Below are 27,990 nucleotides of genomic sequence, written 5' to 3'. Positions count from 1 at the left end.
TCCGGGTAGAATCCTCTCCCAGAAGGGCGGAACATGGCCACACGCTAACTGTAAGCTGTCACAACACAGAAACTAAAAGATAATTTCCACCCTTTCCTTCGCTTTCACCGTCTCTCCTCCATGCTGCTGCTGTGCCGGGTATCGGCCGCGGGCCGCACGCTGAGGAGGTGGGGGTCCCAGCGGGACGGAGGCGGCCTCCTCCACCGGGCTCTCTCCTTCAGCTCCGGTCGCTGTCAAGGTGCAGGCCCGGGAGAAGGCGGCGCGCAGCCCGCAGAGGACTCCGCTCAGGCTCGGTACCGGGACACGGTGCTTCTCCCCCGAACGGACTTCCCCATGAAACTGACCGGGCAGAAGCTTCTGGACCGGGAGCTCCAGATACAGCAGGTGGGCTCAGTCAAAAGGTTGAGGAAGTTATTTATTAACGCCTGTGGAAGACTTCCCGACTTACCTATCAAAGAAGTCCAAGAAATAACCCAATTTCGTGTTCGTTTTCATGTTTTCCTCTATTTAATTTGCACATTAATCATAATGAATCTTCAACAATAAAGCACTGATATAGTTCTTTAAAGATTATTACAAAGGCAAACATATTTATTGTGAAATATGAGCCACTAACAACAAAAAATAATGATACACGACTTGAAAAAAGAGTTGAATTTATGGCAACATACCTTTATAAAAGCTTTTTTGAAAAAGAACTGAGATAGAAGTGATTGTAGTGATTGGAAATATGCCAGCGATGATAATATTACACAGAATAAATGAATACATGGCACACAATGCATTTCTTCTATTGGTCACCTGTCTTTGCTCCTTGATAACAAGTGGGTCAGGAACATTGTAATTAAATTGTAACAAACTCAAAAGTATGTGTAAAAACTGGAGATGCCACAACTGATCTAAATTTCAAGTTTAGAATCTACAGAGAGAAGGTTGAACATCATCTGTGATGTCTTTGTAAAGCAAAGATCAGCCAAAAGAATTACACTGAAAAAACATGACTGCACCAATGACCAAGACTGAGACAAAACAGGTGACAACACTTAATTTAGTGAGGTTTTATGAGCACTATATATAGCATATATATAGCTGTAAGTTGTGTTTATTGGTTGCTTAAAGACAGTCTCAGGAATGAGAAGCCGCCCAGCTTTAATTTAATATAGAAGACCTGTAGGACTGATGTCGTCAGATATAAATTTATTTTAATATAATTTTGTGCATGTTGAGGAATTGTATAGGTGTCTGTAATATGAGTTTGAGATGGCGTGGAGCTTCAGCATAGTCTGAATCAACAAGTTGAACTCCATGTTACTGAAGTTCTCATTCTGTAAAAACATGAATTCTTTTTCAATTAATTCTACCTTCCTTGGAAGGAGTGTGGCTTTGCAGATCTGTACTCGTGGCAGAGAGCGAGAAAGGCCAAGAAAGAGTTCTGCCTCCACGATGGACCCCCGTATGCCAACGGAGACCCTCATGTTGGACACGCTCTGAATAAGGTGACGGGATTACACCCTCCATGTGTCAGAAGTTTCTTCCTGTTTCCATGCATTATGATGTGGATATAAGATGTTAATCCATGCTGTATGGGACAAAACCAAACTGGTAGCAGATGGCTGCATGCTCCGTTTCTGCAGTGAAAACCTTCCTCACTGAATACACGGCAACACATTCAAGTGAAAGCTCAGCCATGTGGAGAAGTGAGCAGGTAAATCAGATCCAGAGAGGCTGCCAGAATGCCGTTTAGGCTGCTGTCTGAATTCTGCTGAGTTGGTCCAAAACACAAAGCCAGAGTAAAGATAGAATCAAGATAAATTATACTACCCAGTTTGTTATTAAGACAGGCTTTAAAATCCAGTGTGATGGCATCAGGCGCTTTATATAGTAAATAGTAGTTTTTATCTAAGTAGCTGGAATTTAATTTCATGTAAAAATACCAGAACATTTCAGAGATTTTGAATTTGATTTGTTGTTTTTGTTCCAGTCAAATGAAGAGCTGAAATCATTTGCTTTGCAGTTATAATTGCATTTTACATCCTACCTTTTTTCAAAATCAGTCTCTACAGTTGCTGTTTCTATGCGATAATCAGTTATTTGTAGTTCACTCCCATCTTATTGGCTCTAGATCCTGAAGGACATCCGTAACCGTTTCGAGATGCTGCGGGGCCGGCAGGTCCACTACATTCCGGGCTGGGACTGCCACGGCCTGCCCATCGAGCTGAAGGCTCTGGGAGAGCTGGGGACCAGCGGGCTGAGTCCGCTGCAGATCAGGCAGAAAGGTCAGGACAGTCCAACGGCGCTTGATGGACATGGAAATGTTGGCAGCTGCTGACGTGTCGCTCTCGTCTCGTGCAGCGCGGGAGTTCGCGGTGGGGGCGATCGCTCGGCAGAAGGCCGCCTTCCAGCGCTGGGGCGTGATGGCCGATTGGGACAAGTGCTACTACACGTTTGACGGCGCCTATGAGGCTGCACAGCTGAAAGTCTTCCAGGAGATGCACAGCAAGGTGAAGAAGAGGACACGACTTACTCACTGTAAACATTATATGATGACTCAGGATGATTTGTTTTTTTCTGTTTTTTCCAGGGGTTCATATATCAGGACTACAAGCCGGTGTTCTGGTCTCCTTCGTCAAGGTACCAGCTCACCCTGGATGACGTTAGCTGAGAATTGTATGAAGAACTTAAAGAAAAAAAAAAAAAAAAAAAAAAAAAACCCCCCTTCAAGATTGATGATTATCCCAAAGATCTGATTTTGTTCAGTTTGAAAATAAAGAACTTTGAAATGGGAACTATTTCACTGTTTACACTTACAAGTAATAAGTTTGCAAATCTGCATGTTTTCAGCAATTTTAAAAGTCAAATACACCAAATAATGCCGAGGGGGGACGCAAATCCAAAGTTAGAAGAATTTCCAAAATTGAAATGACAAACTTCAAGGCAGATGTCTGTTATTTAGCAAATACATTTTTTATCATATGTGACTGACGGAGCAGGATTTTCCATTCAGTGAGGTAATTCAAACTAAACAATGAATTGAGTCAAGTTTTTCATGCTTTTGTAGGACCGCCCTGGCAGAAGCAGAGCTGGAATATAATCCCGAACACGTGAGCAGAGCCATATACGCCACATTCCCGCTGGTCACGCTGCCGCCGGACATCGCCTCAGAAGAAGGTAACGTTCACAAAGTTAAATCAGTCCTGAGTTTCCGTCTCTGCGGGGCGTCTCCTCACCGCCTGTGGGTTCATGTGTCTCTCTGCAGGTCTGGAAGGCGTTTCCGTGTTGGTGTGGACCACGCAGCCCTGGACTATACCTGCCAACCAGGCTGTCTGCTACATGCCCAACGCCAAGTAAGGCCACGCTGGTGGAAAGGGATCCTTTCTTTCATCCTGTTGGAGGTGCAGTGGTTCAACTGCGCTGTGTCGTCGTCCTCTGCAGGTACTCTGTGGTGAAGCGGGAAGACAATTCTCAGCTGCTGCTGGTGGCGGCTGAGCGCACAGCCAGCCTGTCAGCCCTGCTGGGCACCGAGCTGCAGATCGTGGCCACCTTCACAGGTAACACACACACACACACAATATTCTGCAGTCCACTGACTGAATCCTGGTCTCTCTTCAGTAAAATCAGTGAAACGCAACCACGTCCTTTCCTTTAAGGCTCCCAGCTCCAAGGCGGCGTCTGCAAACATCCCACAATCCCTGAGAAGCAGGTCCCTCTGCTGCCGGCCAATCACGTCACCATGGCAAAAGGGACAGGGCTGGTCCACACGGCGCCGGCTCACGGCATGGACGACTACAGCGTGGCGTCGCACTTCAAACTCTCTGTGGTGCGTGAGCTCTTCTAAGAACTCTTTGAGAAACTGGGATTTTTAGCCATTTATTCCAGGTGTGTTTGTTTTTTGTTTTTTTTTTTTAAGATGCAATATGTATCTAGTAATTCTTTGAGGGCTAGAATAAATAATTGTGGTTCCAGCTTCTGAAGTGGCTGCAGATACAAACCAAGAAGCTCAGATATGAAACCATAACAGAATCTAAACTGTGTATGTTTTCCTCCTTCTAAAGGAGTGTATGGTGGATGAGGATGGTAAATTCACCGAGATGGCTGGACCTGACCTGCAGGACCTGGCTGTCATGACAGAAGGGACGGATAAAGGTACAGCAGGATGTGCTTTTAGAGATGTGACTGATGAGTTTCCTCTAAATCTGTGTGTTTTCCCTGCTGGTGTGTTTCACGGTGTTGCCGGTCTCAGTGATTTCCATGCTGAAGGCGTGCGGAGCTCTCATCAAGGAGGAGCAGTGTGTCCACAGCTACCCGTACGACTGGCGCACCAAGCAGCCGGTGGTGATCCGGCCCAGCAAGCAGTGGTTCATCAACACAGAGTCGCTCAAAGACAAAGCAAAGGTAAAACGGCGGCTTTCTCAGTGCCGATCCATCATTCCAGCTGTTAGATAAAGGACCTAGTTTGTATTCTAAAGACTGGATGTTTGTCCAGGACGCGCTGCAGAAGGTCCGTGTTTTGCCAGAATCGGCGAGGGGCGGCCTGCTCGCCATGCTGGACAAACGGACCTACTGGTGCATCTCCAGACAGCGGAGCTGGGGAGTCCCCATCCCAGTGTTCTACCACAAAGAGACCGGAGACGCTCTCATCAACAAGTAAGACGCTACAGGCAGAAGAACACCAGCAAGACTCCAGCAGACTTTAACAGAGAAAAGAAAAAATCTGTATTAAACTCAAACACACATCGTCATGTTTCCTCTTATCTTTGATGATGCAGATAATTTGAGTTCTTATAATGTGCCTACATTAAAGATAATTTCTAGATTTTGACAAGTTATTCTGATCATAATCCGTAAATATGAACTATTTATTGTTATATTACTGGTGTAAAGGAAAATATGTAGTTTTATTTACATCTTGATCTCCTTTAAGTCAGAATTCAGCACAGGTGGCAGATAATGATGTATTCTTTTACGCAAGATATTTGGTGATCAGATTAGTTTTTCCAATAGAAACATCTAGTTGTTGACAACAGATTGTCTTAAATGGCACGTTTACAGATGACACTCCCCCTACTCTGTTCTAAATTTGAGGCAATCAATTGTCAGTATCTATGAGATTTTATGGTACAAATTTAATGATGCAGAACAACTAAGACTGAATGAGTTATTTAGAGTTCCTTCTCACAGAAGACCTTCAGTCCTCCCACAGGCTGTTGGACAAACTAATAAGCAGTGTTCTTCTGCTTCTTAAAGCATTCTAAGAATGAAACATACCTGTTTGGAGCCGTGTAACCAGCGTCCGTCCCTCCTCTGCAGGTACACCATGTCCCACATCGCCAAGCTGTTCAAGGAGAAGGGCAGCGACTGCTGGTGGGAGCTTCCCATTGAGACCCTGCTGCCCCCAGAGGTCCTGAAGAAGGTGAGGAAACATCTTACTGACAAGATTTCAGATGATCTCGACGCTACAATCGACCACTGATCGAACATCAAATGATATGTTACTTCGTCTTACAGAGCTGCTAAAATAATAATTTTGTTAATCCAATTCAAGAAGTCATTGATTGTTGGTAAAGCAGATTTTTTTTTTTTTGCCTTTATTTGTCAAATGAAGAGTAGCACCTGAAAATGAAATGCGCTGCTGTGTGTCGGCAGAGCAAAGCAGGTCCGGTCAGTGAGTATCTGCGTGGAGAGGACGTCCTCGACATCTGGTTCGACAGCGGAGCATCATGGGCCGCCGTGCTCGAAGGTAAACCCCAAATTCCTTCCATTATTCCTGTGAACGCGTACAAAGTGGCACTCAGTGAATTGTAGTTAATCGCATGCTAACAAATTAGAAATGATTTATTGCAGTGAATAATGTCAACAAGGCATTGAAACGTTTGGATTTGCAATGCTTACATGTTGTAATCAGAAAAGTGAGATTTGCCTTTTCCCACATCAAATGTCAAATATCATTAAATTGAGCTGATTTCCTCCACAGAAGACAGAAAGTTGAGTGAACCTGTACTCATAGCATCACTTACAAATATCTTTAATAAAACAAACAGTTGTTTCGTTTCCGAAAACAATGATTTCTTTCTGAGGCGTCAGATTCTACAGGATGTTTCTTTGTGAGGTTAAGCCGCTCTTTTGCTTTTGTTTCTTACGTCACTGTAAATATCGATTACTGTTTAAAGAAAGCCTCACGCCATCAGTTCGATTAGAGTGAAAGCTTCTTAGAACTGCTTTCCGTAGGCTGCTCACAATCCTGGATTAGTCGACCGTGCTGAGTCAGATTACAAGTACACTGTTAATGATATTTAACCCAGTCCAGTTCCCCATCAAGCACGTAAATTGTTTGATGTCACGAAGATGATTTGGCTCATTTTCTGATATGAGACACAAAACGTGTGGAAGTTTTAAGACGGTCATGATCCCCAGAACATGAATCCAGACTTTCACTCTCTTCCGATTTTGTATCTGTTGACCCGGTAAGGCAGACAGCTTCCTTCTGCAATAACAACATAGATGAAAAGCTTTAAAAGAAATCGGTTTTATGTTAAAAATCTTTCCATCAGTTGCTTGGAGGAGCCTGTATGAACTGTCATGTCACATGAACCGTTTCCTGTAAATATTCCCTGGATGTCGCACAGAAAAAGCTCCTGCAGGTGAAATCTGCGGCTCTCGTTTCCAGAATGCCTCCCCATGTTTTGCTGTTGTTTGTTCCAGAGGAGACTGAGGATGACTCGCTTGAGGAGCCTGAGTCGCTCCTCAGCTGGCTCCCTGTGCAGCTGCGCCCTCCTCTGGCCACAGGTTGTTCCATGGTTCTCCTCCGGGGGGCGGTACAGCAGCCTCCGCCTCAATATGTCTTCTGTCTCTGGAACTCACACGTTTCTGCCTGTACAGCGCACGTTTCAGTAAAGACTGATCTAACGCAGCACCTCTCTGCCACACCGACTCTGCAGCTTTTGCTGTTGTCCAGTGGAACGATACCGGAACTGTAGAAAATGTCAAAAAAGTGAGAGAATTCAGGAAATTACGGACATGAAATCATTTTCGCAAAAATAAGCAGTAGTGAGCCAAAAACATTTGTGGTTATAATCCTGAAAAAAATTCAAGTTATGAACTTAAAACGTCAAAAGTTATATTTATAACTCAAGTGAGCTACAGGAAAACATGATTATTCAGATAAATAATGAAACTTTTGTCATACTTTCCTCATATGCACACTCAGACATTTATTGATTAGCTGTAATATTGTGATGGCAGTGGCGTCTTGCGTTCCCGATCTGACTGTGCTTTAATGAGAAACTCACAGCAGCAGCAGAGGAAGCAGCGGTTTCTCGTGTCCGGCTTCGCACCTTCCTCCGTCTTCCTTCCTCTGCATGCAGGATGTCACACAGCTTCTCAGGGGAACCGTCTGCTTTTCCAGGATTGGCCTGACTGTTGCTCCTCTTTGCTTTGGATGGAGTCGAGGTGAAGACAGACGGGCGGTGAAAGCTGCCAATAGATTTCCCCTTTGTGTCGAGTTTGAGCTGAAAGCCGCCTTTCTGTTTGGACGATGCACTCTTCTTCTTCTTCTTCTCTTCGAGCAGTGGTCACTCTCTAACAGCAGCTGCTCTCTCTGATCTTGTTGCGGACCTTTATGTCCTCTGGGGTTCTTCCACTTACCACTCTGTGAACCTAATGTTGAAATAAGTGTACCAACGGTCTTTATTCTTCACCTCCTGCAGAGTCGGACCCCCGGGCCGACGCCTACGTGGAAGGGAAGGATCAGATCGGAGGCTGGTTTCAGTCGTCGCTGCTCACCAGCGTCGCCGTCAGGAAAAAGGCGCCTTACAAGTACGAGTCCGTCCGCTGATGACGTTGGCTTGAATTCGACCGTCATTCACTTCTAGAGGCTTGTTGAATAGCAGGGCTTGCTTCAGAGCGGCGGTGCTATACGGGATTGTGATGTGTTGCAGGTCCCTGGTGGTCCACGGCTTCGCAGTCAGTGAGAAGGGAGAAAAGATGTCCAAGTCTCTGGGAAACGTGGTGGATCCAGATGTGGTCATCAACGGAGGGAAGGTGAGACGCTGACCGACGGTGATGCGAGCTGGAGTTTAAACCCACTGAATCAGTCCAAGATAAAGGAGGGAGGGACGCATGTCTGACCCACGACTTCACCATTAAACATCACAAAACTTGGTTCTCCGGTGTGGTCCCGTCAGGACTCTGGCACGCCGGCGTACGGAGCCGACGTTCTTCGATGGTGGGTGGCCGAATCCAACGTCTTCTCCGAGGTCCAAATCGGGCCCAACGCGCTCAACTCGGCCCGAGACAGCATCAACAAGGTAACCCAAACTCCTGATTCCTCTCTGTTGGTGTGGTTCGTCTGACTTCCTCGTCTCCCCCTCAGCTGAGGAACACTCTGAAGTTCCTGCTGGGCAACCTGCAAGGCTTCGATCCCCGCGTTCAAGCCGTGGACGCCAAGGAGATGTACTACATCGACCAGTACATGCTGCACTTGCTACACGAGTACAGCATGAAGGCCACGGACGCCTACGGCGAGTTCGATGCCGGCAGAGTGATCCGCCTCCTCCAGGCCTTCATCACTCGTGACCTCTCCAGCTTCTACTTCAGCGTCATCAAAGACAGGTACGACTTCCCTCCGCCGCCAGGCTGGACCCGCCTTTAGCTCTGTGCCTGATCGCCGTCTCATCCCGCCAGGCTGTACTGTGAGCCGGAGGACTCGCTGGGCAGGAGGTCCTGTCAGACCGTCTTAGAAGAACTCCTGGACGGCGTGACCAGATCCATCGCTCCCATCCTGCCTCATCTGGCCGAAGAAGTGTACCTGCACGCGCCGGGACATGAGCGTACGTACCTCTGCTCTCTCTTCGGGGTCTCTCTACGACGGCTGCGTTGAAGAAAAGCTGCGTCTGTTTTGGGTACAGGAGACGAAACGTTGTTCAAAAGCGGCTGGATTAAAAGCGTGTCGGTGTGGCGACGGCCGGGATTAGAGGAGGCCATGGAGGGAGCCTGCGCCATCAGAGACTCCTTCCTGTCCACCATCCCGGGGAAAAACGCCGCCCAGTACGACGTCACCGTCGTCATCGAGCCGAGCCTTCTGTTCGAGCTCATGGAGGTAAACTCCAGCTGACACACAGATTGTATCAGTTTATCAGCAATGGAACGTGTTACACTTGAAGGCGAAGTTTCGTGATTCACGCAAACTCGCATGTACTTTCCTTGTAGTCCCTGCAGGAGGAGCCGTCCTCCACCTCCTCCCAGCTGGCCGAGCTGATGATGGCCGCCCGGGTCAACCTGACGAGCGAGATGCCCCGCGACCTGCCGCCGGACGCCCTGCTCAGCCACGGCACCTTCCTCATCAACCTGGAGGGTGAGCGGCATCGGCACAGGACCACGGCGGGGGAGCGTCTCGTTCACGACCAGCTTCACAGCTCTGTGTGTGTGTGTGTTTTCTCAGGCGGTGTGATCAGAGAGGACAGCGCCTACAGCATCGCGGTGGCGCCCACCTCTGCCGCCCGCTGCCCTCGATGCCGCCGCTACACCGCCCAGTCTGCAGACTGCCTGTGCCCGCGCTGCCAGACCATCGTTTCACAGGCTCAGTGATGGGCCACGCCCCCCCGTCTCCATGGCAACCAGCCAGCATCGGCAGCATCAAACACTGGCCAAAGAAGATTTGAACACTCCCGGTTGAGACTGAAAACTGGTCCGATTCTGACTAATGGAGGCAAAGTGAAGGCACTGGAGGAGAACAACCAAACGTTTGAACTTTAAAACGTCCTATTTGTTTACTGTACATATATATATATAAAGAGTGAGGTATCTGTGTTGAAGGGATGATGTTAATGTGTCACTATGTGACCTTATATTTCCCAAGAGAGTGTTTGTACTTCTGTACATCTGATGAATCCTGTTCGGAGGAGGCAGTCGCAGAGTGAATAAAAAACCTGGAGCTTTCTCTGTTCAAGCGAAACCTCTTTATTCTGCGTGGTGTCCAGAGGAAGCGGCCGGACGCAACAACTACAGAGTAGAGTGGTGAGTGTACAGGCACAGCTAGTACAGTACGATCAGCGTGTATAAATAAAAAATAAAGGTCCATATTTATTTCTGTACGACACACGTCCTGCCTGTTGTGGGGGGAGAGGAGGGTCAGATGTCTGAGTGGCTCTTTGATATGGCACAACGGACACGCCATGTTTAAACCGAGGCTGAAGTGACAAAACACACCAGTCGCACAACCTAATCTGCAAATTTTCAATATAATTTATGCTACATGCAGAAAAATACGATAGATTAGGAAAATAAGGTTAAGATGAAGATCTGCTTCCTAGAATTAATGGGTGGATTAAAAGTTCAGTATTAACATGAGGTGAAGAGCAGGGAGCTGCTTCTCCTTCTGTCCCTTTGCCGGCCGTCTTTGTGCGGGGTTGGTGGAAACGGGTCGGGGGGGGAGGTCAGTCCTCGGTGGTGAGAACGTCCACGGCCTCCAGCAGGTGCAGGGCCAGGCTGTACTGCGCGTGGTTCTCCGGCAGCATCTCGATGAGGCGGCCCACCAGCCGGCTGGTCTGGCGCAGAGGGACCAGGGGGCAGCGCAGCTCGCTGGGGTCCTGTGGGAAGGACGAGACGAGACACGGTCACACCGCTTCTCTCAGGCTGTACTCGGCTAAAGCTGCTGTCCGAGCTTCCTCACCATGGCCTTGAGCCACGTGCAGAGCGTGGGCGGCAGGCGGGCCAGCAGCTCCATGGCGGTCTGCGTCTGAGTCTGGCTGTGCAGCAGGGAGTAGCTCAGCCTCTGTCCGGTCAGCACCAAGAGCTGCGAGCCCAGAACGTCCTTATCCTCCACCTCCAGCATCACCTACAAGTCACAGCACGGAGACGTGATCAGCGGCAGGTTTCTCCTCCCGGGCTCGGGCGAGGAGCGAGCGGGTCGCCGTGCCTCTTCGGCGCGCAGGTCCAGGCCCTGGTTGTAGAGCTCGCAGACGAGGTGCCGCCGCAGGATGTCTGGGTTGACCTGCAGCAGGGGGCCCAGGTCCAGGCACAGCGAGGGCCACCAGTCGGCCCTGGGTCCGGTGGAGGGGGGAGCGGACGCAGGCGCCGACGGGTCATCTATGGCCTGCACCCAGCCCGTGAGCACCCGCATGAGGAACTGAAAAGAGAAAGGAAGACTCTGAAGATTCGGCTTCCTCCACTCGCTGCTGCTCAGAGCGTCTCTCACCTCCTGACGTAGTAAGACCAGGCTGGGGTCCATGTCTCCACTGGGCATCAGCTGGATGGTCGTCAGGTCTCTGAAGAAAGCGTTCTTACCCTACAAACAAGATTTACACTCAGATGCTTCAGCAGAAGATGCAAGGCCTGGTGGAAGAAAGGCGTTTTCATCAGTGTCTCTTCACCTTGCTGTCAAACAGGCTGAGCGGTTTGACCTTGAGGCTGAAGGTCATGGCGGCGTGCATCAGGGTGGCTAAGAGGCAGTGGTGCTGGACCAGGGGGTAGTGGACGCCTCGCTGCTCCAGGGCCAGCTCCGCTATGGAGGCGGGGCCTTCGGCTCCAGACCACGCCTCCTCCACGGACAGCTCCGGAGCCGCCACCTCCTCCACCGCGGAGTCCACCTGCAGCACGGAGCAGGAGAGACGACGGGCGCCGGCACATCAGTGACGTGCGGGAATAATCCCCGAAGCTTATTAGTAGTAGTAGTCACAGCATGTTTCCAAACACTTTGTCTCACAGCAGACGGCAGGCGATCAAACCTGATTTGTCTCAGTAACAAAGCCACAAATGCAGCTTCAGCGAGCTAATTCAGCATCCTGTCCCTGTGTGTGTGTGTGTGTGTGTGTGTGTGCGCGAGTGTGTGTGTGTGTGTGCTACTGGGTCAAAGCGAGGCACGGCTCATTCCTCATGCTCCCACCTGCAGTCTCTGTACTTACATAGAATTTTAAAAAAGACAAAGGGCAGTGATTCCTAACCAACACTTCAGTCACCTCCATGAGGATCTGCAGCAGCTGGACGCAGCAGCACAGGAACGACGTCATGGCTTTGTCCCCCATCCCCACGTCCTGCGCAGCAAAGACAGCTTTTAGGAAGAGCCGAGTACGAAGCAGAAGAACTGAAGGATTGAACTTAACGGCTAAAAGAAAAATGAGCTACAAGTGGCTGGAGTTAATACAAGTTCAGAACAGTTTCTTCTTCTTCCTTTAGTGTAACTGCTGAGCACAGAGATCTGCTAGGATCTACCTCCTGATGGCAAACTTACCCGTCGACATAAGCGATCTTTGGGTGCTTTCCCCACCTGTGAAAAGATTTTGTTTTTAGTTGAACAGCAGAGAGTCGACAAAAATCTGTGTTCGAGACCTTTTTGTGTACTTTACCTTCTCGGTGAGGAAGGCCGCTGCGGAGAAGCGCTTCACTATGAAGGTGCTCCACATCATTGTGGAAATACCTGGAAATGTTCAACAAAATGAAATTAACGGCGCTGCCTTCGATTTTATTCAGCAATATAAAGGAATCATGACGAACCCAGCTGTATATGAGGACTGGACACCAGCTTTAAATGCTCCACGGCCCACAGCAGATGCCGACCCTCCTACAACCAGAGACAAGTGAGACGGCAAAGCCAAAATCGGCATTCCAGGAACTGGTGAAAACTGTTCAGGAAACTTTGGTAAAATTTCTAGGAACTCTCTGCAGCACCTCTGGGTCTTTGTTCCACTGCACCACGTACTCCCAGCAGCAGTGAGCGAAGAGCAGGTCGGGAGAGAGGGAGTGTGGGAATCTGTGACACACGGCCACCAACAGCTCTGCCAAACAGAATCGCAGGATTACAAACTGCACCCACAGTCTTCACAGGACAGGAAACGAGACGACATGAACCCACGAAGGTTACGGGCTGGAGGTATAGGACAGAATCACCATGTGTCCTGACCTGCTGCTCTGTCGGAGGTGTCCTGGCTCTTCTCCTTCTCCTCATCCCCCTCTCCTCCTCCTCCTCCTCCTCCTCCTCTCTGCTCCTGTCTGTCCCCTGCTTCCTCGCCTTCTCTCGTCTGCAGGATTTCCTTCAGGCGCTCGGGGCTCATGTTTTGCCTGAACACCCACTTGGAGACGCTGTCGGCGATTCCTCCTGAACAAGTAAAGGAAACCGTGAAACCGGTCAGGATCGGGGATTTACCAGGAGACAAAGCTGACAGATGTTTCACAACCTTAGATTTATCTATGAATCGTTGTTAAATCGCAAAATGTGAAGTTAGTCTTGTGTTTCCAAGAAACTGATGAAGATCAAGTTCAGAGACCGGCAAAAATACAACAATGTAACAAAAAATTGTTATCATGTGTAGAAGTTTAGATTCAGATAGATGATTGACCGGCCTGGCTTCACATTTTTAAACCATCTGGTGTGAACGATGCTACTTTTGAAAACGCAGTGTGTGAAATAGTTTTTTTCAGGAGTCTGTGTAGAAGTGGCCGGACTCGCCTGTGCCTCCCTCAAGCAGAGCCTTGATGGAGCACTGGGCTGGAGCGCCCCCTGCTGCACCCTGAGGTGGAGGCACCAACAGGAGAGTCTGCAGCACCAGGACGTTCTCCAGCTGACGGACACACACCACCCACTGCTCCAGCTCCAAAGACACGGCCTCCCACTCTGACTGCAGCTTCAACACACACACAAAAACACTCAGTCCATGGGCGAAGCTTCAGTTATCGCCCGGTGACGCGACCTGACGTGCTTCGGTACCTTGCTGTCGGCCCGGCTGGTGATGCTGGCCTTCGCCGCACGGTGAGCGACCAGGGCGGCCAGCAGCGCGGCGGCGGCGTTGTGGGACTGGATACACGTGCAACGAACCTGCTGCCACCAGGGGGAGATAGACTGCGGGTCCCAAGACTCCTCCACTGCGCCTGAAGACACGAAGAGCCGATCGGTGTTTATTGATGCAGAGTCAAGCAGAAAAGAAGCATCTTCCCTCCATCGAGGAGAATCCCAGGGAACTGAAACACAAACCTTTCATGTTGCTGAGAGCAACGAGTAGTGAGTGTAAATTTCTAACGGTTTCTTCTGGTTTCTGCAGCACCTCCTTCTCCCTTTGCAGCCAGACGCTCAGCAACAACGTCTGAAAGAGGAAACACATTTTAACAGTGGAAAAATCCGCTCATAAATAAATAAAGAAATATAAAGATCTCCATTGTTCCCATCAGTCCCTTCTTACCAGCAGCTGCTGTGGACTGATGCCAGCCTGTTGTAGTGTGTCACACACTTTATGCAGCGAGCTTTTCCCACACAGACATCCCCAGAACATAAAGTTTCCTGCCGAGGACAATTTTAGAAACAACATATTCCTGCTTAGGAAACAAAGAAAAACCAGCACCTCAAAACTGAAAACATCGTCTTCAGACAAACGAGAGAGAAATTAGACAAAGTCTCGTTGTTGTCCGTCGAGGCACGGCTGAGCTCACCTAGCTGGTTCCATTCCGTTTCAGACCGGCGAATCACCTTCAGCTCCCCGTCCTCCGTGCACTCCAGCTGGGAGAGGAAAGCTTGTGCCGGCAGCGGCGAGTCGGGCGAGTCCTGGGCGAAGGAGACGCTGGGTCTGGAGGTGAGCTGGGCGTAGCGCTGCAACGTGGGTCCGACGCGGGACAACTCATCCGCCATGCCTTCCAGAGAGTCCTTTAGGGGAGCGAGAGAAAACGGTGGAGGTTTAATCACCGAACCACCTCCCATCGTGTCAGGTGAGCCGTCCGGCCGTCGCACGTTTTCAGGCTCGTCCTGCGTTTCTGCGGCGGAGTGCAGCTGCTGGATGTCGCTGTAGAGCTGAAGCAGTTTGAGCTGAGAGGAGCAGAGCTGGACTAGCGCAGTGTCCACTCCGTTAGGATCTGTCAGCAAGAAAAACAGAAACAATCAATCACGATCCGCACGTTGAGGTGAAATGACGTTTTCAAGCTTTGAAAACTTAATCCGAGAAATAATCCATGCATGAAATTTGCTACTTCACCTTGTTGCTTTAAAGTGTCGTTTAAGGCACGGGTGATATTCATAAGACACGAGACGGGAGCGTTCTTGGTTGAGAGCAGAGACTCCAAAGCCTGAAAGGACAAAAAGCGAAGATGAGAGACGATCTGAGGAGCTTGAGCACATATAAACGTGAGGGGCGGCTCTGTCCGTGCCTGCTTCTTAATGGCGGGGTGCTTGATATCCAGCAGGATGCTTCGGGCTTCATTCTCCAAAACATCTACAAAGGAATGAAAAGTCCATCAGATGAAAGCGTTACTCGTCCCTCATGGACGCAGTCGGCTCTAAATGTGAGGGATTCCTACCGGGCTCCACGTCTCTGCTCTTCAGGACGGCAGTGAGCCTCTTCATCAGGTGCATGTCTTTGGCTCGTTCACACTTCTTGTCACTGAAATGGAAGAAAAAGAAGAGAATCCGCTGAACCACTACACGTAAACTCAGCAGACTGTGAAGGAAAACACTAATAAGCATGATTGTGCAGCTCTCCAGCTCGCCGGCGTGTTTCTGCGCTGACCTGAGGGCGAGGTGGAAGGGCACGCTCACGGTCCTCAGCGCTCCGGTGGTGGGATCCAGCAGACACACCTGCTGTGTGTGGAGCTGCCAGCCCTGACTGGTCACACTGTTCACCCCCATCAGACGGTAGCCTGCATACAGCAGCCTGGAGGACAAACGCACTGCAGGTCATGGCTTCTGTTACACTACAGAGAAGAGAATTTTGTTTATATTGTGTTAAATAAATATTTTTTTTAAATGCTTATGTTGATACAACCAATCAATTTTGCAATTATTTCACAGTTGTTTAGAGCCACAGCATTGTTCTGTTGGCAGTGTTTATATTAACTCATGCAAACTACAATTCAGCAAAAGGTCAGGCATAGAGACAATAAAAGTCGCTGCAGGTTCAAACTGAGCAGCTGCAGTCGAGACCACGGTGTTATTGTTAACACCCTAAAGTTAAACAGTGTTGAATCCTGCTCGATGCAGCCGGATGACAAACAGTGCAGCAGGTAGGTGTGTGTGAATTAAAGTGTGCACAGTTTGTATGGAAGTTTTGCAATACTACAATACTACATGAAACAATGTTTTATGCAGGAGACAATCAGAGTTTCATGATCATAAATAATACATCTCTTGGTAAACGGTAATTATAAGACCTCTGTGACCAAATTACGAAGCGCATGTGTTGTGTTTTCTCTGAATCTGGACTGAAGCAACACAGTTATGTCTTTCATTGATTCTACCTGCAGTGCTTTCCCACAGTGAACGCTCCAACCCGGGGGCCCTGCTGCATGGCCCACACCTCCAGGATTCCCCTGCGGGGGGCGTAGATGACGAGGAACAGAGCGTGGCGCTTGGGGAGCGACACCGAGGGGGAGAACTCTCGATCTCCTCGCTCCTCTGGAACCTGCAGCCAGCCCAGCTGAGCGTCTCTGTAACCTGCAGCCACCAACAGGAGAGAGTAACCTGCTCAACGCGGCCCTGCGGCACCGAAACCACCACAAAGCATCGAAGCACAGAACCAGCAACTTGTAATAAGCCTATTTGTCTCAATGGCGCATTTTTAGTAATTAAAACAAAACATGCATCAGTGGAACGAACAGCACAGCGAAGTCAGTGGGTAGAGAGAGAGAATATAAGTTTTTGGTATATTAGTCAAACGTTTTCCGGCAGTTTTATTAGACTGATCTCATGATAAAATGACTGCTGATCTTATAAGATGAAGAATTATCATTTATCAAACACTTGCTGACGATTCAGCAAGTGTCCAGATTTTTTTTTACCTTCGAGTGAAATGAATAAAGTTCCAAGTCAGACTTTACATTTGCATATTTTCTTAAATGTTAGTTTTCCTCTCATTCCTGGCGAGTGGGCAGTGACTTCTGCTTTTTCCTGCTCTCACCCTTCCACATGCGGATGGCGATGCCCCTCGCCAAGTCCAGCAGCGTGACTCGACCGAAGTCGTCCGTCACTCCGGCCAGCGTGTTGCACGGAGACAAGCATATCGACTCGCCGTGGCGCCGAGAGTCTGGGAGACCAAATCTGGCAGAGGGAGGTCCGGGGTGAGAGGAAGGCAAGGAGACACCCCGACTTCAACAGGACGCAAGAAGACGCGGCCGAGATCGCGTGTCTGCTACCTGATCCCTAACGGAGTGGCAGGCTCCACCTTGGGCTTCTGTTTTTGAAGGGCCTCGTCTTCGCTCTTGTTCTTATTCCATCCCAACCATCCACTGGGAGGAAAACAATGGAGGACACAATAAGAGGAGGGAACATACGAAAAAAATATGAGCAAATAAGGGAAGACACTGAGAATGAGAAGGAGAAAGAACAAAAATAGAAAAAGAGGAATGAAAATCAACTTTTCTCTGAGCACAGGGTAAAGAAAAAAAGCTTTTACTGAGAGCAGCGGTTCCCAACCAAACGCTTTGTGTGCGAGCAGATCAGGGACGCTGCCTTTTGCTTTAGTATGTTCATGAAAGTGGGCGTGTCTGCTTCACTGTCATGATTTCCCAAATGAAAGATTCGAGACGAGCCTTCGATAGAGGAAATATAGGGTGAGGCTACAAGGAGAAAAGGTTGGGAACCGCTGATTCAGAGCACTGATTGGACTGTATTATAGAGTTACATCAGCTGAGGAATTCAGGCAGCTCATGCATGCAGTGTGTGGGAATGCAGGCGTACAAACAGGACTGCTTCACTTTTCAATCTGCAGCACAAATTGAGTCGAGAGGGTTCGGACTGCGTTAGTCTCACTTTACCCATCGACACCTGTTTCGTTACCTATTATGGACGTAGAATAAAGAGGATTCCTAAAAGGCTGCAGAAGGTAACAGTATAAACCTTAGCATTGAAGTTTATGTAAAATTTTCAAAAATGGCCGAGTGGCTAAATATATATCACTAAAAAAAAAAAAAAAAAAAGCATATAAGAAAACCGAGGGGCAGGAGAGGAAAGTCGGACTAATCACTGGGGAGACTCTGCGGGATGGGCGTACACACCTGGCTGCACTGAAGAGGGCTGAGGTGAGTTTACTGGCCACAGCCATGGCCACGTGAGACAGGAGCGGCTGGGAGCTCCCCTAAACACACAGAGACACACACACACACAACAACTGGGTTTACTGTAAAATACCAGGTAACAAAACACACAAATATGCTGCCAATAATAACAGTTTTAACCCTGTATTGACCAGTGCAGGAAGTCACTGCCAGATATCAACGGTTGAAGTAATCCATCCAGTGAAGGAGTGAAATGGCCGAAGAGCCTGGCGGGCTCCTCGGCTCTTCCTCGCACTCACCTCCACAGCGTAGTAAAAGCCGGTAAACGGGCCGGCTCCTACAGTGACATACTGGCTCATGGCGGGAGGGCTGCCCTTGACTGAAGCATTGAACCCCCCGAGGACGGACGCATTCTTCATTTGGTCAAAAACACACAGTGTCATGATGCCTGAGAACGAGACAGAGACGCAGTCAGGAATAATTCTTACAGCACTCTGCGCCGTCTCTTGATGAAATTTGTTAAAACTGAACCGGAATGAAGATTTGCAGTGCAGTTGGAGTCACTCACCCACACTGCTGTGGTCCACGATGTTGTCCATTTCCTGCAGGCCCCATTTCTTATAGGCCAGAGGAGGCGGCTGGATCACATCGCTTCCTGCTGCTGCAGCTGCACAAACACACGATGCAAGAATAAGGAACTATACGGTAAGATGCAACATTGTGAAGAAAAAAAAACTATAAAAAAATTAATTCACTTTCATACTTTTGATGGCAGAAGTACGGTCAATATCATTTTTGATGAGTACACCAAGAAAGGTGTCGATTTAAACTGAGAAAGAAATCAGCCTAAAGAGAGTGACTCTAAAGATGCTAAATATTCCTACAAACCTTTTTACATTAATCATTTTCAGCAGAATAACTGGGAATTGTAGAACTTTGTAGGGCAAACAAGGACGTTTACAGGAACTAACAAGAGCAAGACTAGAAGTCCAAAAGCTGCTAAAGCCTGACTAACTTCTAGAGGCAACACACAGTTTGTCAGTATTCTAGCAGTGCAGTGTTTTCAAGGATGCATCTTCTTAGTACCTGAACGCTTTGTGGCACGGTCTATCCACCCAGCCAGCACAAGAAAAACAGTGTGTATTATTACTGCATGGCATGCAAGGGAAGCCACCCGCAGAAGGAGCAGGGCGCAGTACTACCTCTTGCCACCTGGTTCCTGCAGGCACGCAGAGACTGAAACAGACTGAAGCCGTCGATGGTGACCAGAGCTGCAGGGTACAGGATGCTCAGCTCTTCAGGCTGCAACACAGGAAAAATCAATATTCATCAAGGTTAGGGCTCAGTCAAACCACAGGGGAAATGCCGACTACTCTCTCTGCAGCTGTAAGAGCTATTTGCATCTTGATTATTTTCCTTAGAAAATAAAGAGAAAAACTACTCGCTCGAAAATAACAACAATATGAATGCACATTTTTTTAGTGGCATGTCCAAAACGTGCGTCACCTGCTCAGTCACTCCAGGGTGACGAGGAATCTCATAAGTCCGGCACTTGAGCCTCAGCACAGGGTCCTCATGCAGCAGCTGGGCCAGGAGGAGGACGCCGCTCTGACGAGACACAAGAAACCCTGATTAATCTCACTGACGCTGAATCAGAGCGAATACATCAGACCGATGAGGTACCTCTGTGTAGAAGCGGACATAGCCGGACGTGAACCCCACCACTACACATGTCCAGTCAGGCCGCCCTGTGGAGCTTCTGTACAAACAATTAAAAAAAAAAAAAACAAAAAAAACAAAAAACACCATCACATCACATCGCCCCCCAAACAGGCAAACTTTCAGGATTTCCTCTGTTATCATCTCCAGTTCACATGTGAGTGATTCTTTACCTCTTTTGGCTTGCCAGAGGAATGCAGATGGAGCTCATCACACACTCTCTGGAAAAACACAGCAAAACTTGTAGTTCATAGAAAGTAATTCTAGTGTTTTCACTGTGGAGGATCCAGCTACATGTAATTACCGTTTAAAACTTGATGAAAATAGTTCTGAAATGTTCATTCTTGTTGGAATCCAACATTCACAGGATGTTTAAGGCTGCCTCAAATCACTTAAAAAAATCAGGCAAACTAGCAGCAAAGACTTCGTCTGGAATAGGCTTTTAAACAAATTGTGCATGAATCCAGGGCAGTGGAACCAGGACCACGGCCACATGAGAGAGTGTAACTCTATAACATCTCATCAACTCTTCTTTTGTATGAACATAACCTCCTCACCCCTCTTCAGTGCTGAGGGTTCCAGTCCAAGACACCGCCAGAGTCATTTCCTCCCTGCCGCTGTCATCTGTGCGCCACTTAGCTGCAAGAACGAGCGGACGTGAGCGGTGACGCAAAACTCCCTAACGATCAATCTGTGTGTGGGTTCAGATATCTGACCTGAGAGAAACGCTGCCTTGTGTTCGCGAGCCACCACCAGCAGGTCGGAGCAGGGAGACAGCGACACAACACAGTCCTGCAGCCAGGGTCCATTCTGCTCCGTGACCTCCTCTTCCACCTAATCCAACGGGGAAATCAAAGGAAATAAACAAATCATTTCCAACTCTGGGTCTGCAAACTTAAAAATGACTTGAGCGATGCTGACAAAAGAACAATTATACAAAATAGACACACCGGTGCTGTGGAGGAAGATTCCTCATCTTTGTTTTCATGATTATCCCATGCCGACTCCCAGTCAGAGGTGTCCCAGGTAAGCTCGTTCTCTGTTGGGAAGAAAACGGTTTGATCTCAGATCTCATGTGCAGTATATTATAATAGAAATCCTAGAGGAGAAAAAAAAAAAAAAAAAAAAAAAAATATATATATATATATATACACACACACACACACACACACACACACACACATATATATATATTCAGCACCAATATATTATAACATAATACATTATGCATTTATTACTATCATTACTATTATTCTTTTACATATTAACTCATGAGACTGAAATTACAGATTCACAAAACCTGGTATTTTTTCTGTCTGTTGAAATTATCACAATCGAAGTTCAAATATCCTCCAAACTTAATAACTCACAATAAAAAAAATACTTTTCAATGATATTTAATGATGATATGCACCTGTAGTTTGTAACACCAGTCACACAGACCTGATTGAGCAGTGACTCCCAATATATAATTAATAAAACCATTTAAAACATGCAGCATACTGGTATTTATTTATTATACAGCACCTAATTAGGGATTATTTACATTAAGAAAAAAAAAGTTCATTTTATCCTCCAGATGCACATACAGCTTTGGAAGTCGAGGTCTTGACATGAGATACAGAAAATGTGCATTTTATGTATGTCTTTAGTGCTACATTGTGCAAGGTTTTTAAGACAACTACAATCAATTTTCTCACACATGAAACCAAAACCTCTGACTCGTTGCAGCCCGGCTCTGTATAGAATATTAGTTTTGTGATGTCAGTGTTGTGTTGTGCCCTACTGCGTGTGGGTGCTGTCAGCAGGATCTTATCACTGAGCTGCTCTTCATCATGCAACTGTTATCTGCTAGAGTTACCTGTCTGACTCCTCTCCTCCGCCGGGTCCGGTTTCTGGCTCTGGAACAAGAAGTCCCGGACGGTCTTCAGCTCCTGGAGCCTACAGAACTCCAACAGGCTGCAGGACATCCCTCTGCAGTCCCGTGTGGACCCGACAGGACCAGGAAAGCCCACTTAGCTCCCGTGCTAAAAGGTCCAGCTGTGCTAGATCGACGCAGATTAGCAGTGTTTCTCCCTCTAACGCAGTCTGCACCGGATGACAGCGACTCTAATAGCACAGCTCGTCTTTGAAGGTTCACAAAAGTAGAATTCACAGCTGTGTGGTGTGGTTATTTCTCCATAAATGAGCAGCTCCCACCCAGAAACTGACGGCTTGATGACACATCGCTAGCATAATAACACAAATGTACTTCCGGGTCAGAGCTGCATCGTTTTTTTTTTTAGTTTATTTTTTTTTCCTGGATAAGATGCATTTTGTTTCCGCCAATATCACTATTACATTCAAAATAATTGATTTTGTAGATTTATTATAGATGATAAATTCAGCATTAATTTTGAGTTTGATTAGTGTTAAGCATTGAACAGTGGCGTATGTCTTCCACTAGAGGGGGGTAGAGGAACATTTTTCAATTACCCAAATGTTTAGATAAATTTATTTATTGAAGTTTAGGTCTATCTTCACAATTCTTGGGCACAATGGGGGTCAAATAAAGTCCCAGCATTGTATTTATTGACCGAATCAAATAGATGCCACTCATGTCCATGAAAAGACTGTTTATAAGTCTTCTGTAACCACTGCACTATTTCACTTTCCGTTTGGCTATTACACCTTTCTTTCTTTTTATAAAAGGTCTTTGCTGATCAGTGCAGTGGTTTGCACTCTCGATTCATAAATGGAACGTTCATGTGTCAGAGTCCAAGAGCGGTCTCACTTCACATTCATCACGTGTTCATGTAATACCAAACCTGCCTTTCTTAGGTAAGACTACTGAATAGGCAGCTTTTATACAAGTTAATGCATTTATGACAAAAAACAATTACTTCAGTGTTTCTCAGTCTGGATTCAACTCAAACCACAACACTGAAACTGCACTTACTGAAATGCAGAATTACATCTACGTGAGCAGTGACATGTCATCTTGAGTTTCAATTTTAAGAATTACTGGATTTCAGTGCTGCATTCACCACAGTCGACCACAACAAAGTGCTCCACAGACCTGAAAAATGGTTAGGGGATTCTGACACTGCATTAGTTTGGTTTACATCTTACTTGCAAAATAGGGACCATTTTGTGACAATAAGTAATTATGAACCTAAGTCACTTGTGGGGTTCCAAGACTCCATTCCTCTTTTATCTCAAAACTACCTGCTCCGTCTGGCTCCGATCATGCAACACTGAAACAACTATCATGACTATGATAGATGACACACAGGTCTAGAAATCAGTGTCAGAAAATGACCAAAGTACCTTATACCTGCTGAGCAAGTGCATAAATTAAATTGAATTAATGGTCTGATATGTCCATTTTTAAATGGAGGTCACTGTTTTTGGCCCAAAGAAGGAAGGTTAAAGGTCAGCAATTGTCTTGACTTCATATCATCCAAGAAATCAAAAAAGCCAGGAATCTGGCTGTAATTATGGGATCAGACCTGAAATTCAACAACCACATAAAGACAATAACAAAATCATCTTACTATATCCGAAAAATATTGCAAGAATTTAATCATTTTTGACTGAACAAGATTCAGAGAAACTTGTTGATGCATTCATTTTCAGCAGACTGAATTATTGTAACAGTGTGTTTGTAGGTCTTAGTGAAAAAAATATGTCAGACAGCTGCAGTTCCTCCAGAGTTCTCGCCAACACAAAGCGAGTGGAGCACATCACATCTGACCTCCAGTCTCTCTGCTGGCTGTGTGTTTGTCAAAGGACTGACTTCAAAATCTGACTTCCTGTCTATAAATCTGTGAATGGTCTCAGGCCTAAATAGATCACACATTTATTTATAGAAAATGAATCATTCAGACCACTTAGGTTCACAGGAAGATGTTTACTCCTCCCAGAGTTGGAAATAAACAAGGTGAAGGAGCTTTTAGTTCCTGCGCTCCTCACCTGGGAAGCAAACCCCCCGAGCACCTGAAAACTGCTGATGCTCTTTTAGTCCTGTGCTTAACCTCTATGATTAAAAAAAGAAAAAAAGAAAAAACTTCTGTATACAAGCTTTGAGAGTCAAAACATTTTTTTCTTCTCTGTGGTTTGTCAAAGGTCAAAGATACTATATTCTTCCCTGGGAACACAAACTTTCAGAGTCAACATGAGCAGCTGTTTGCAGCATTGTTGAACGCTGCTCCGTGTCCTTTCTTTTCCATCCTTTGCTGCGCTCTTTAAAAAGAAATGGGCAGCTCGCCAATGTACCTCTTGCGTCTTCATTAACAATCCCACCGAGCTCTCACATCCCACTCACGCACAAACACTACCGTGGAGTACAGTGTATGCACACATGAATGCACAAATACAAACTCACCCCTCGGGGGTGCCCAACAGTTTCCGGTCCGGAAGACCGGACACAGAAACTCAGGAAACAATTGGGTGTCAGAGAGGTCCTTGGGCTTGTCACATTTCCCCGTCCTGGGACTCTGCTCATTGAAGTGTTGTTGCATCGGCCGGTTTACGGCCAGCAGAAACAACTCTCCATCTGGTTCCTCCTCTTCCTTTGTTGACAAGGAAGCGAGCTGGCATTGCTCTGTCTCAGGATAGACGTGTAGTTGATAAACAATGAGGGATGGCATAGAATTATTCACACACTCTGGGTTAGTCACCAGTGTGAGACCTTGAGTTTTGTTTTAAGTGTTTTCAGACAAAGGCATGTTATGTCATATGATGCAATACATACGTAATCACGCCGAATATTTAATAAGCCACTACAGGGGTTAAAACGTGCAAGGATTCATGCACAGTGACTGAAGGAGGGAAAGTGAGTTTTCAAAAAAAAGTCATTATTTAACTGTATAATTTCATATATAGATATTTTACTTTCTAATATTGTTCTTCAACAACAACATCCACAAAATCCATCAATGTTTGAGTCCTGATTTGTCCTCTTTCCCCTCCAATAAATTGCTCTCTCCCTGCTCTCCATTCTCCAGTTTTAAACTCCCGGATGCTCTTGAAATCTTTTCACCCGGTTCTCCCGGGTGGGTCATGGCCCTCCACCTGTGTGGGGGGTCGGCTCTTGGGCCCTTGGGCCCTTGGGCCTTGGGCTCTCGGCTCTGCCCGCCCCGGGCGTCCGGCGCTCTGGGTGGATCGGCTCCTGCCGGTTGTGGCTCCGCGGGGCCCGGGCCCTGGGACCGCCGGGGTCCCCAGCCGGGGCTTTCCTCTGCCCCATTTCTGAACCGGAGCGTGGGCGTCTGTCTGGGGGAGTGGCTTGGATCCGGGCTCTGTGATGACCGCCGGCTGTTTGGGCTCTGAGGGCCTCTCTGGCCTGCTTCTGGCCTTCTCAGGGGTCAGAGGTCATATATCCATGACCATCACTATCACCATCATATTTGCATGATCACGCTGATCTTTAATCACTCTTCACATACTCGGTTACCTTGTCTTCTTGTGGTGGTTAGAAAAATAGTGATCTGTAGTGGACCTCTCTTGATGCACGCCCTGAGTTTACTACTAGTTACTACTAGTTACTACTAGCTATATTCTCAAAAAAAAAATATATATATATATATATATATATGTGTGTGTGTATATGTATGGTTCTGTCAGTTTTTGTGTTGGCTGTTGGCTCTGTTTTGGTGTTGTCTAGATTGGGGTTTGGGATTGCTCTTGGTTGCGTGTGGTGTGTCAACAACACTGTTTTGCATTGTGAATTTGTACATAGGTTGTGCCCCCCCCCCCCCCCCCCCCCCCCCCCCCCCCCCGTTCTCCCTCTCTTTATCTCTCTCTCTTTCTGTCTCTCGCTCTCTGAGCGTTTCCGTCCCGGTCCTGTCCGGTAGCCATGCCAGATGCCAGCTTTAAATAAAGGCAGCAGCAGGAGGAGATTCAGTCTCGTCCTGCTGCTAACATTAAAATCTGTTCGGATAGTAAAAGGCTACAATAATACAATATTGCACGCCCCAGCTGCCGAACAGGACAAGGGGAAAAAGTAAAAAAAAAAAAAAAAAAAAAAAAAAAAATCTTTTCATCCATGACTCCAAGCCCCACTACTTGCTGCTTGACCTCCTTCCTACAGGTCTGGTCAAATCCTGCCCCCACCCCCCTCATTTCCGCTATGATCCACTCCTTCACTGGAATTGTTGTGACACTCTTCAAAACTTCAGCCATTACCTCAGTACTGAAAAAAAAATTGGTTCAGATCCCAACAACTACAATAACAACCGCCCCGTTTCCACATGACCTTTCATTTCCAGTGTCCTGGAAAAAAACAGTTGCCCATCAACTGCACTCCCATTTACCTTTAAATAGCCCCTAAGCTAAGCTCCAGTCTGGTCACAGGCCCTGCTAAACTAGAAAAACTGCTCTCCTCAAAATCATTAACGACACCCTCGTGGTAACTGATCCTAGTGTGATCGTCACTCTTGTCCTTTTCAGTCTGAATTCAGCCTTTAACACAATTTATCACAACATCGTTCAGTATAATATCTTCCGCTGGCATCTCTCACACCCCTGTTAGACTGTCTCCCCTCGCAGTCTGTACTCAGTTCTTCCAACCCAAGACCTTCAGATCCCACCCCTCTCCATTAGTTCTGGGGTGCCCCAGGGCTCTGTCCTTGGGCCCCTTTTCTTCATCTCCTGCATTATCTTCTTCAAATTCCATAGCTATTGCCTCTGTTTCACATATGACAAACAGCTCTATCGATTTTTAAAATCAACATCCTCATCTATTGCCTCTCAGAAATAAAATCCAGATAATAGGTAATCCAATACAAACTTCCTAAAACCAAACAGTGAAAACACTGATTTTATCCTAATTGGATCCAAATCTGCACTACCCAAAGTTCAGTTTTTCTTTCCACAGTTTCTCCCTCTCCACAGGATGAGAGTGCTATCCTCAATAGTTCATTATCCTCTCATTCATGCTCCACCCCTCCCATTCCCTGCACATTGCATCGATTCCTGTCCACAGCCTTGTCACCTCCTGCATACACTACTGTAACGTTCTCGTCTCACATGTCTCATTCCACTCCAATTCTACAGCAGCTCCTGGTTAAATACAGGGTAGAGTTCAAATTTCTTCTTCATACAGCCAAAGAAGCAACCTCACCCCTCCTTATCTGTCAGACCTCCTCCACATTGCATACTCTGTGATTACATCATTCATTTTTTAATTCCCTGTGTAAATGTTTATGTCCTGTTTTATTGTTTTTATCCTTGTGTTAGTCGTAAAGAGTCCTTCAGGGTTTTGAAAGGTGCCGCTGAGAAAAGGCCTTTCTCTATGCCTGCATGTGGTTCTGTCTACCATCCATCTACCTGGGTTCAAGAGGGTATAGAAAATTAACGGAGCACATGTGCAGTGAAAACTTACTGACCTCCCAATGCTTTTTCATAATCTGTAAGCTTCTGTAGATTCTGCCTTGGAAAGCTTGCAGGCTAGACTCCAACAACAAATCATTGTAATGTCTTCACAGGCACACTCTACGTCCAACAAACACTAACTTTGGGGGAAGCAGAGCAGCGTGAATGCCGGAGGCCCCCCTTGCATAAGTCTTGAGCTTCTTCAAATGAATAGCTCACAGACACGCATCTACTGTATGTAGGTTAAAAAAACGCTGCAGGGATGGGGGAAGGCGATATTTAGCATTGTGACCTATACCTCTCAACGACAGGGAGACTGATGTGGTTAGGATGTCAAAACCCAAAAATGTGGGGAAAATGTCACAACATTTTTGTGGACTCTCAAGCAAAATTACAAAATGGTATGTTAGCTTTGGCTCATGGACGTCGGCCATGTCATCCCCATTCAACACGTCTGTGTAACATTTCAGTGGTTCATCCCACCAAGGGTAAACCATCCGCTGGGCTCCTCACTTCCTGTGGTAACAAATCCCTTTAGCATTCATGCATGGAAACATTGGTTCATTCTAATTTTTCCATATAACGTTTAAGTGATTGAACATTGTCATATGTTCAGGACAGCATACCATGGGAGAAATTCAAGATCTAGAAGAGAACCGAATGAATTATAGGAACCTATGTTACTGTGTGTCTTTGTATTCATTCATTCATTTGATATGTTTTGTCATGATCTTGTGAGCAGCTGCTGGGCTTCGCGATGGAAGTTTACTGATTCTCCACAAACTAGAGTCAAGTCTTGAGTACAACTGTAACTGACTGTGGAGCAGAAAATGGCACCTTCAGAAGTCAATGAACGCACTCGGCTAAAGCATTAAATGCAAAATGTTTTCACATGATTTCCACTGGGATTGCATTCAACAGTCGGTCTCTGACTGGACGCACTGAAAGAAAGGATGT

General features: G+C 46.9%; 2 protein-coding genes and 1 long non-coding RNA gene across 6 annotated transcripts in view; 1 reads left to right on the top strand and 2 right to left on the bottom strand.

The window, feature by feature from the left end:
- The window catches only part of LOC115406966 (uncharacterized), a 153,982-nt gene that overhangs the window by 89,876 nt on the left and 36,116 nt on the right, over positions 1 to 27,990 (bottom strand). The gene's annotated exons all lie outside the window — the stretch shown is intronic.
- iars2 (isoleucyl-tRNA synthetase 2, mitochondrial) lies at positions 12 to 9,933 on the top strand. 2 transcript variants are annotated; one of them, XM_030117257.1, is made up of 23 exons: positions 12 to 384; positions 1,374 to 1,496; positions 2,123 to 2,276; positions 2,353 to 2,501; positions 2,582 to 2,631; positions 3,059 to 3,168; positions 3,257 to 3,344; positions 3,433 to 3,548; positions 3,648 to 3,817; positions 4,053 to 4,143; positions 4,241 to 4,392; positions 4,484 to 4,644; positions 5,308 to 5,410; positions 5,644 to 5,737; positions 6,700 to 6,783; positions 7,704 to 7,812; positions 7,935 to 8,037; positions 8,181 to 8,303; positions 8,369 to 8,607; positions 8,680 to 8,825; positions 8,904 to 9,094; positions 9,205 to 9,349; positions 9,437 to 9,933. In XM_030117257.1, exons 1-23 carry the CDS (start codon positions 121 to 123, stop codon positions 9,580 to 9,582), a joined length of 3,111 nt encoding a protein of 1,036 aa, XP_029973117.1. In that variant the 5' UTR covers positions 12 to 120; the 3' UTR covers positions 9,583 to 9,933. The 2 variants fall into 2 exon arrangements, with proteins under 2 accessions (XP_029973117.1, XP_029973118.1); XM_030117258.1 differs by lacking the exon at positions 6,700 to 6,783.
- rab3gap2 (RAB3 GTPase activating protein subunit 2 (non-catalytic)) lies at positions 9,939 to 21,902 on the bottom strand. Of its 3 annotated transcripts, XM_030117254.1 has the most exons (36): positions 21,542 to 21,902; positions 20,631 to 20,719; positions 20,397 to 20,514; positions 20,238 to 20,319; positions 19,854 to 19,901; positions 19,645 to 19,720; positions 19,468 to 19,569; positions 19,164 to 19,263; positions 19,048 to 19,068; positions 18,530 to 18,628; positions 18,261 to 18,409; positions 17,962 to 18,041; positions 17,101 to 17,268; positions 16,866 to 17,005; positions 16,207 to 16,402; positions 15,480 to 15,623; positions 15,271 to 15,353; positions 15,121 to 15,185; positions 14,949 to 15,039; positions 14,708 to 14,829; positions 14,413 to 14,623; positions 14,166 to 14,263; positions 13,961 to 14,069; positions 13,697 to 13,857; positions 13,439 to 13,613; positions 12,893 to 13,087; positions 12,661 to 12,767; positions 12,487 to 12,553; positions 12,339 to 12,409; positions 12,224 to 12,259; positions 11,937 to 12,026; positions 11,367 to 11,582; positions 11,192 to 11,281; positions 10,913 to 11,122; positions 10,667 to 10,831; positions 9,939 to 10,583 (listed from the first exon to the last, which is right to left on the bottom strand). In XM_030117254.1, the coding sequence occupies exons 1-36, from the start codon at positions 21,648 to 21,650 to the stop codon at positions 10,431 to 10,433; spliced, it is 4,236 nt and encodes a 1,411-aa protein (XP_029973114.1). In that variant the 5' UTR covers positions 21,651 to 21,902; the 3' UTR covers positions 9,939 to 10,430. The 3 variants fall into 3 exon arrangements, with proteins under 3 accessions (XP_029973114.1, XP_029973115.1, XP_029973116.1); XM_030117255.1 differs by lacking the exon at positions 19,048 to 19,068 and having other exon boundaries at positions 17,101 to 17,193; XM_030117256.1 differs by lacking the exon at positions 19,048 to 19,068 and having other exon boundaries at positions 11,952 to 12,026; positions 17,101 to 17,193.

This window comes from Salarias fasciatus, chromosome 19, assembly GCF_902148845.1.
Source record: "Salarias fasciatus chromosome 19, fSalaFa1.1, whole genome shotgun sequence".
Taxonomy (NCBI): Eukaryota; Metazoa; Chordata; class Actinopteri; order Blenniiformes; family Blenniidae; genus Salarias; species Salarias fasciatus.
The sequence above is the reverse complement of the archived record's forward strand: the minus strand, read 5'-3'. Positions and strand labels throughout refer to the sequence as shown.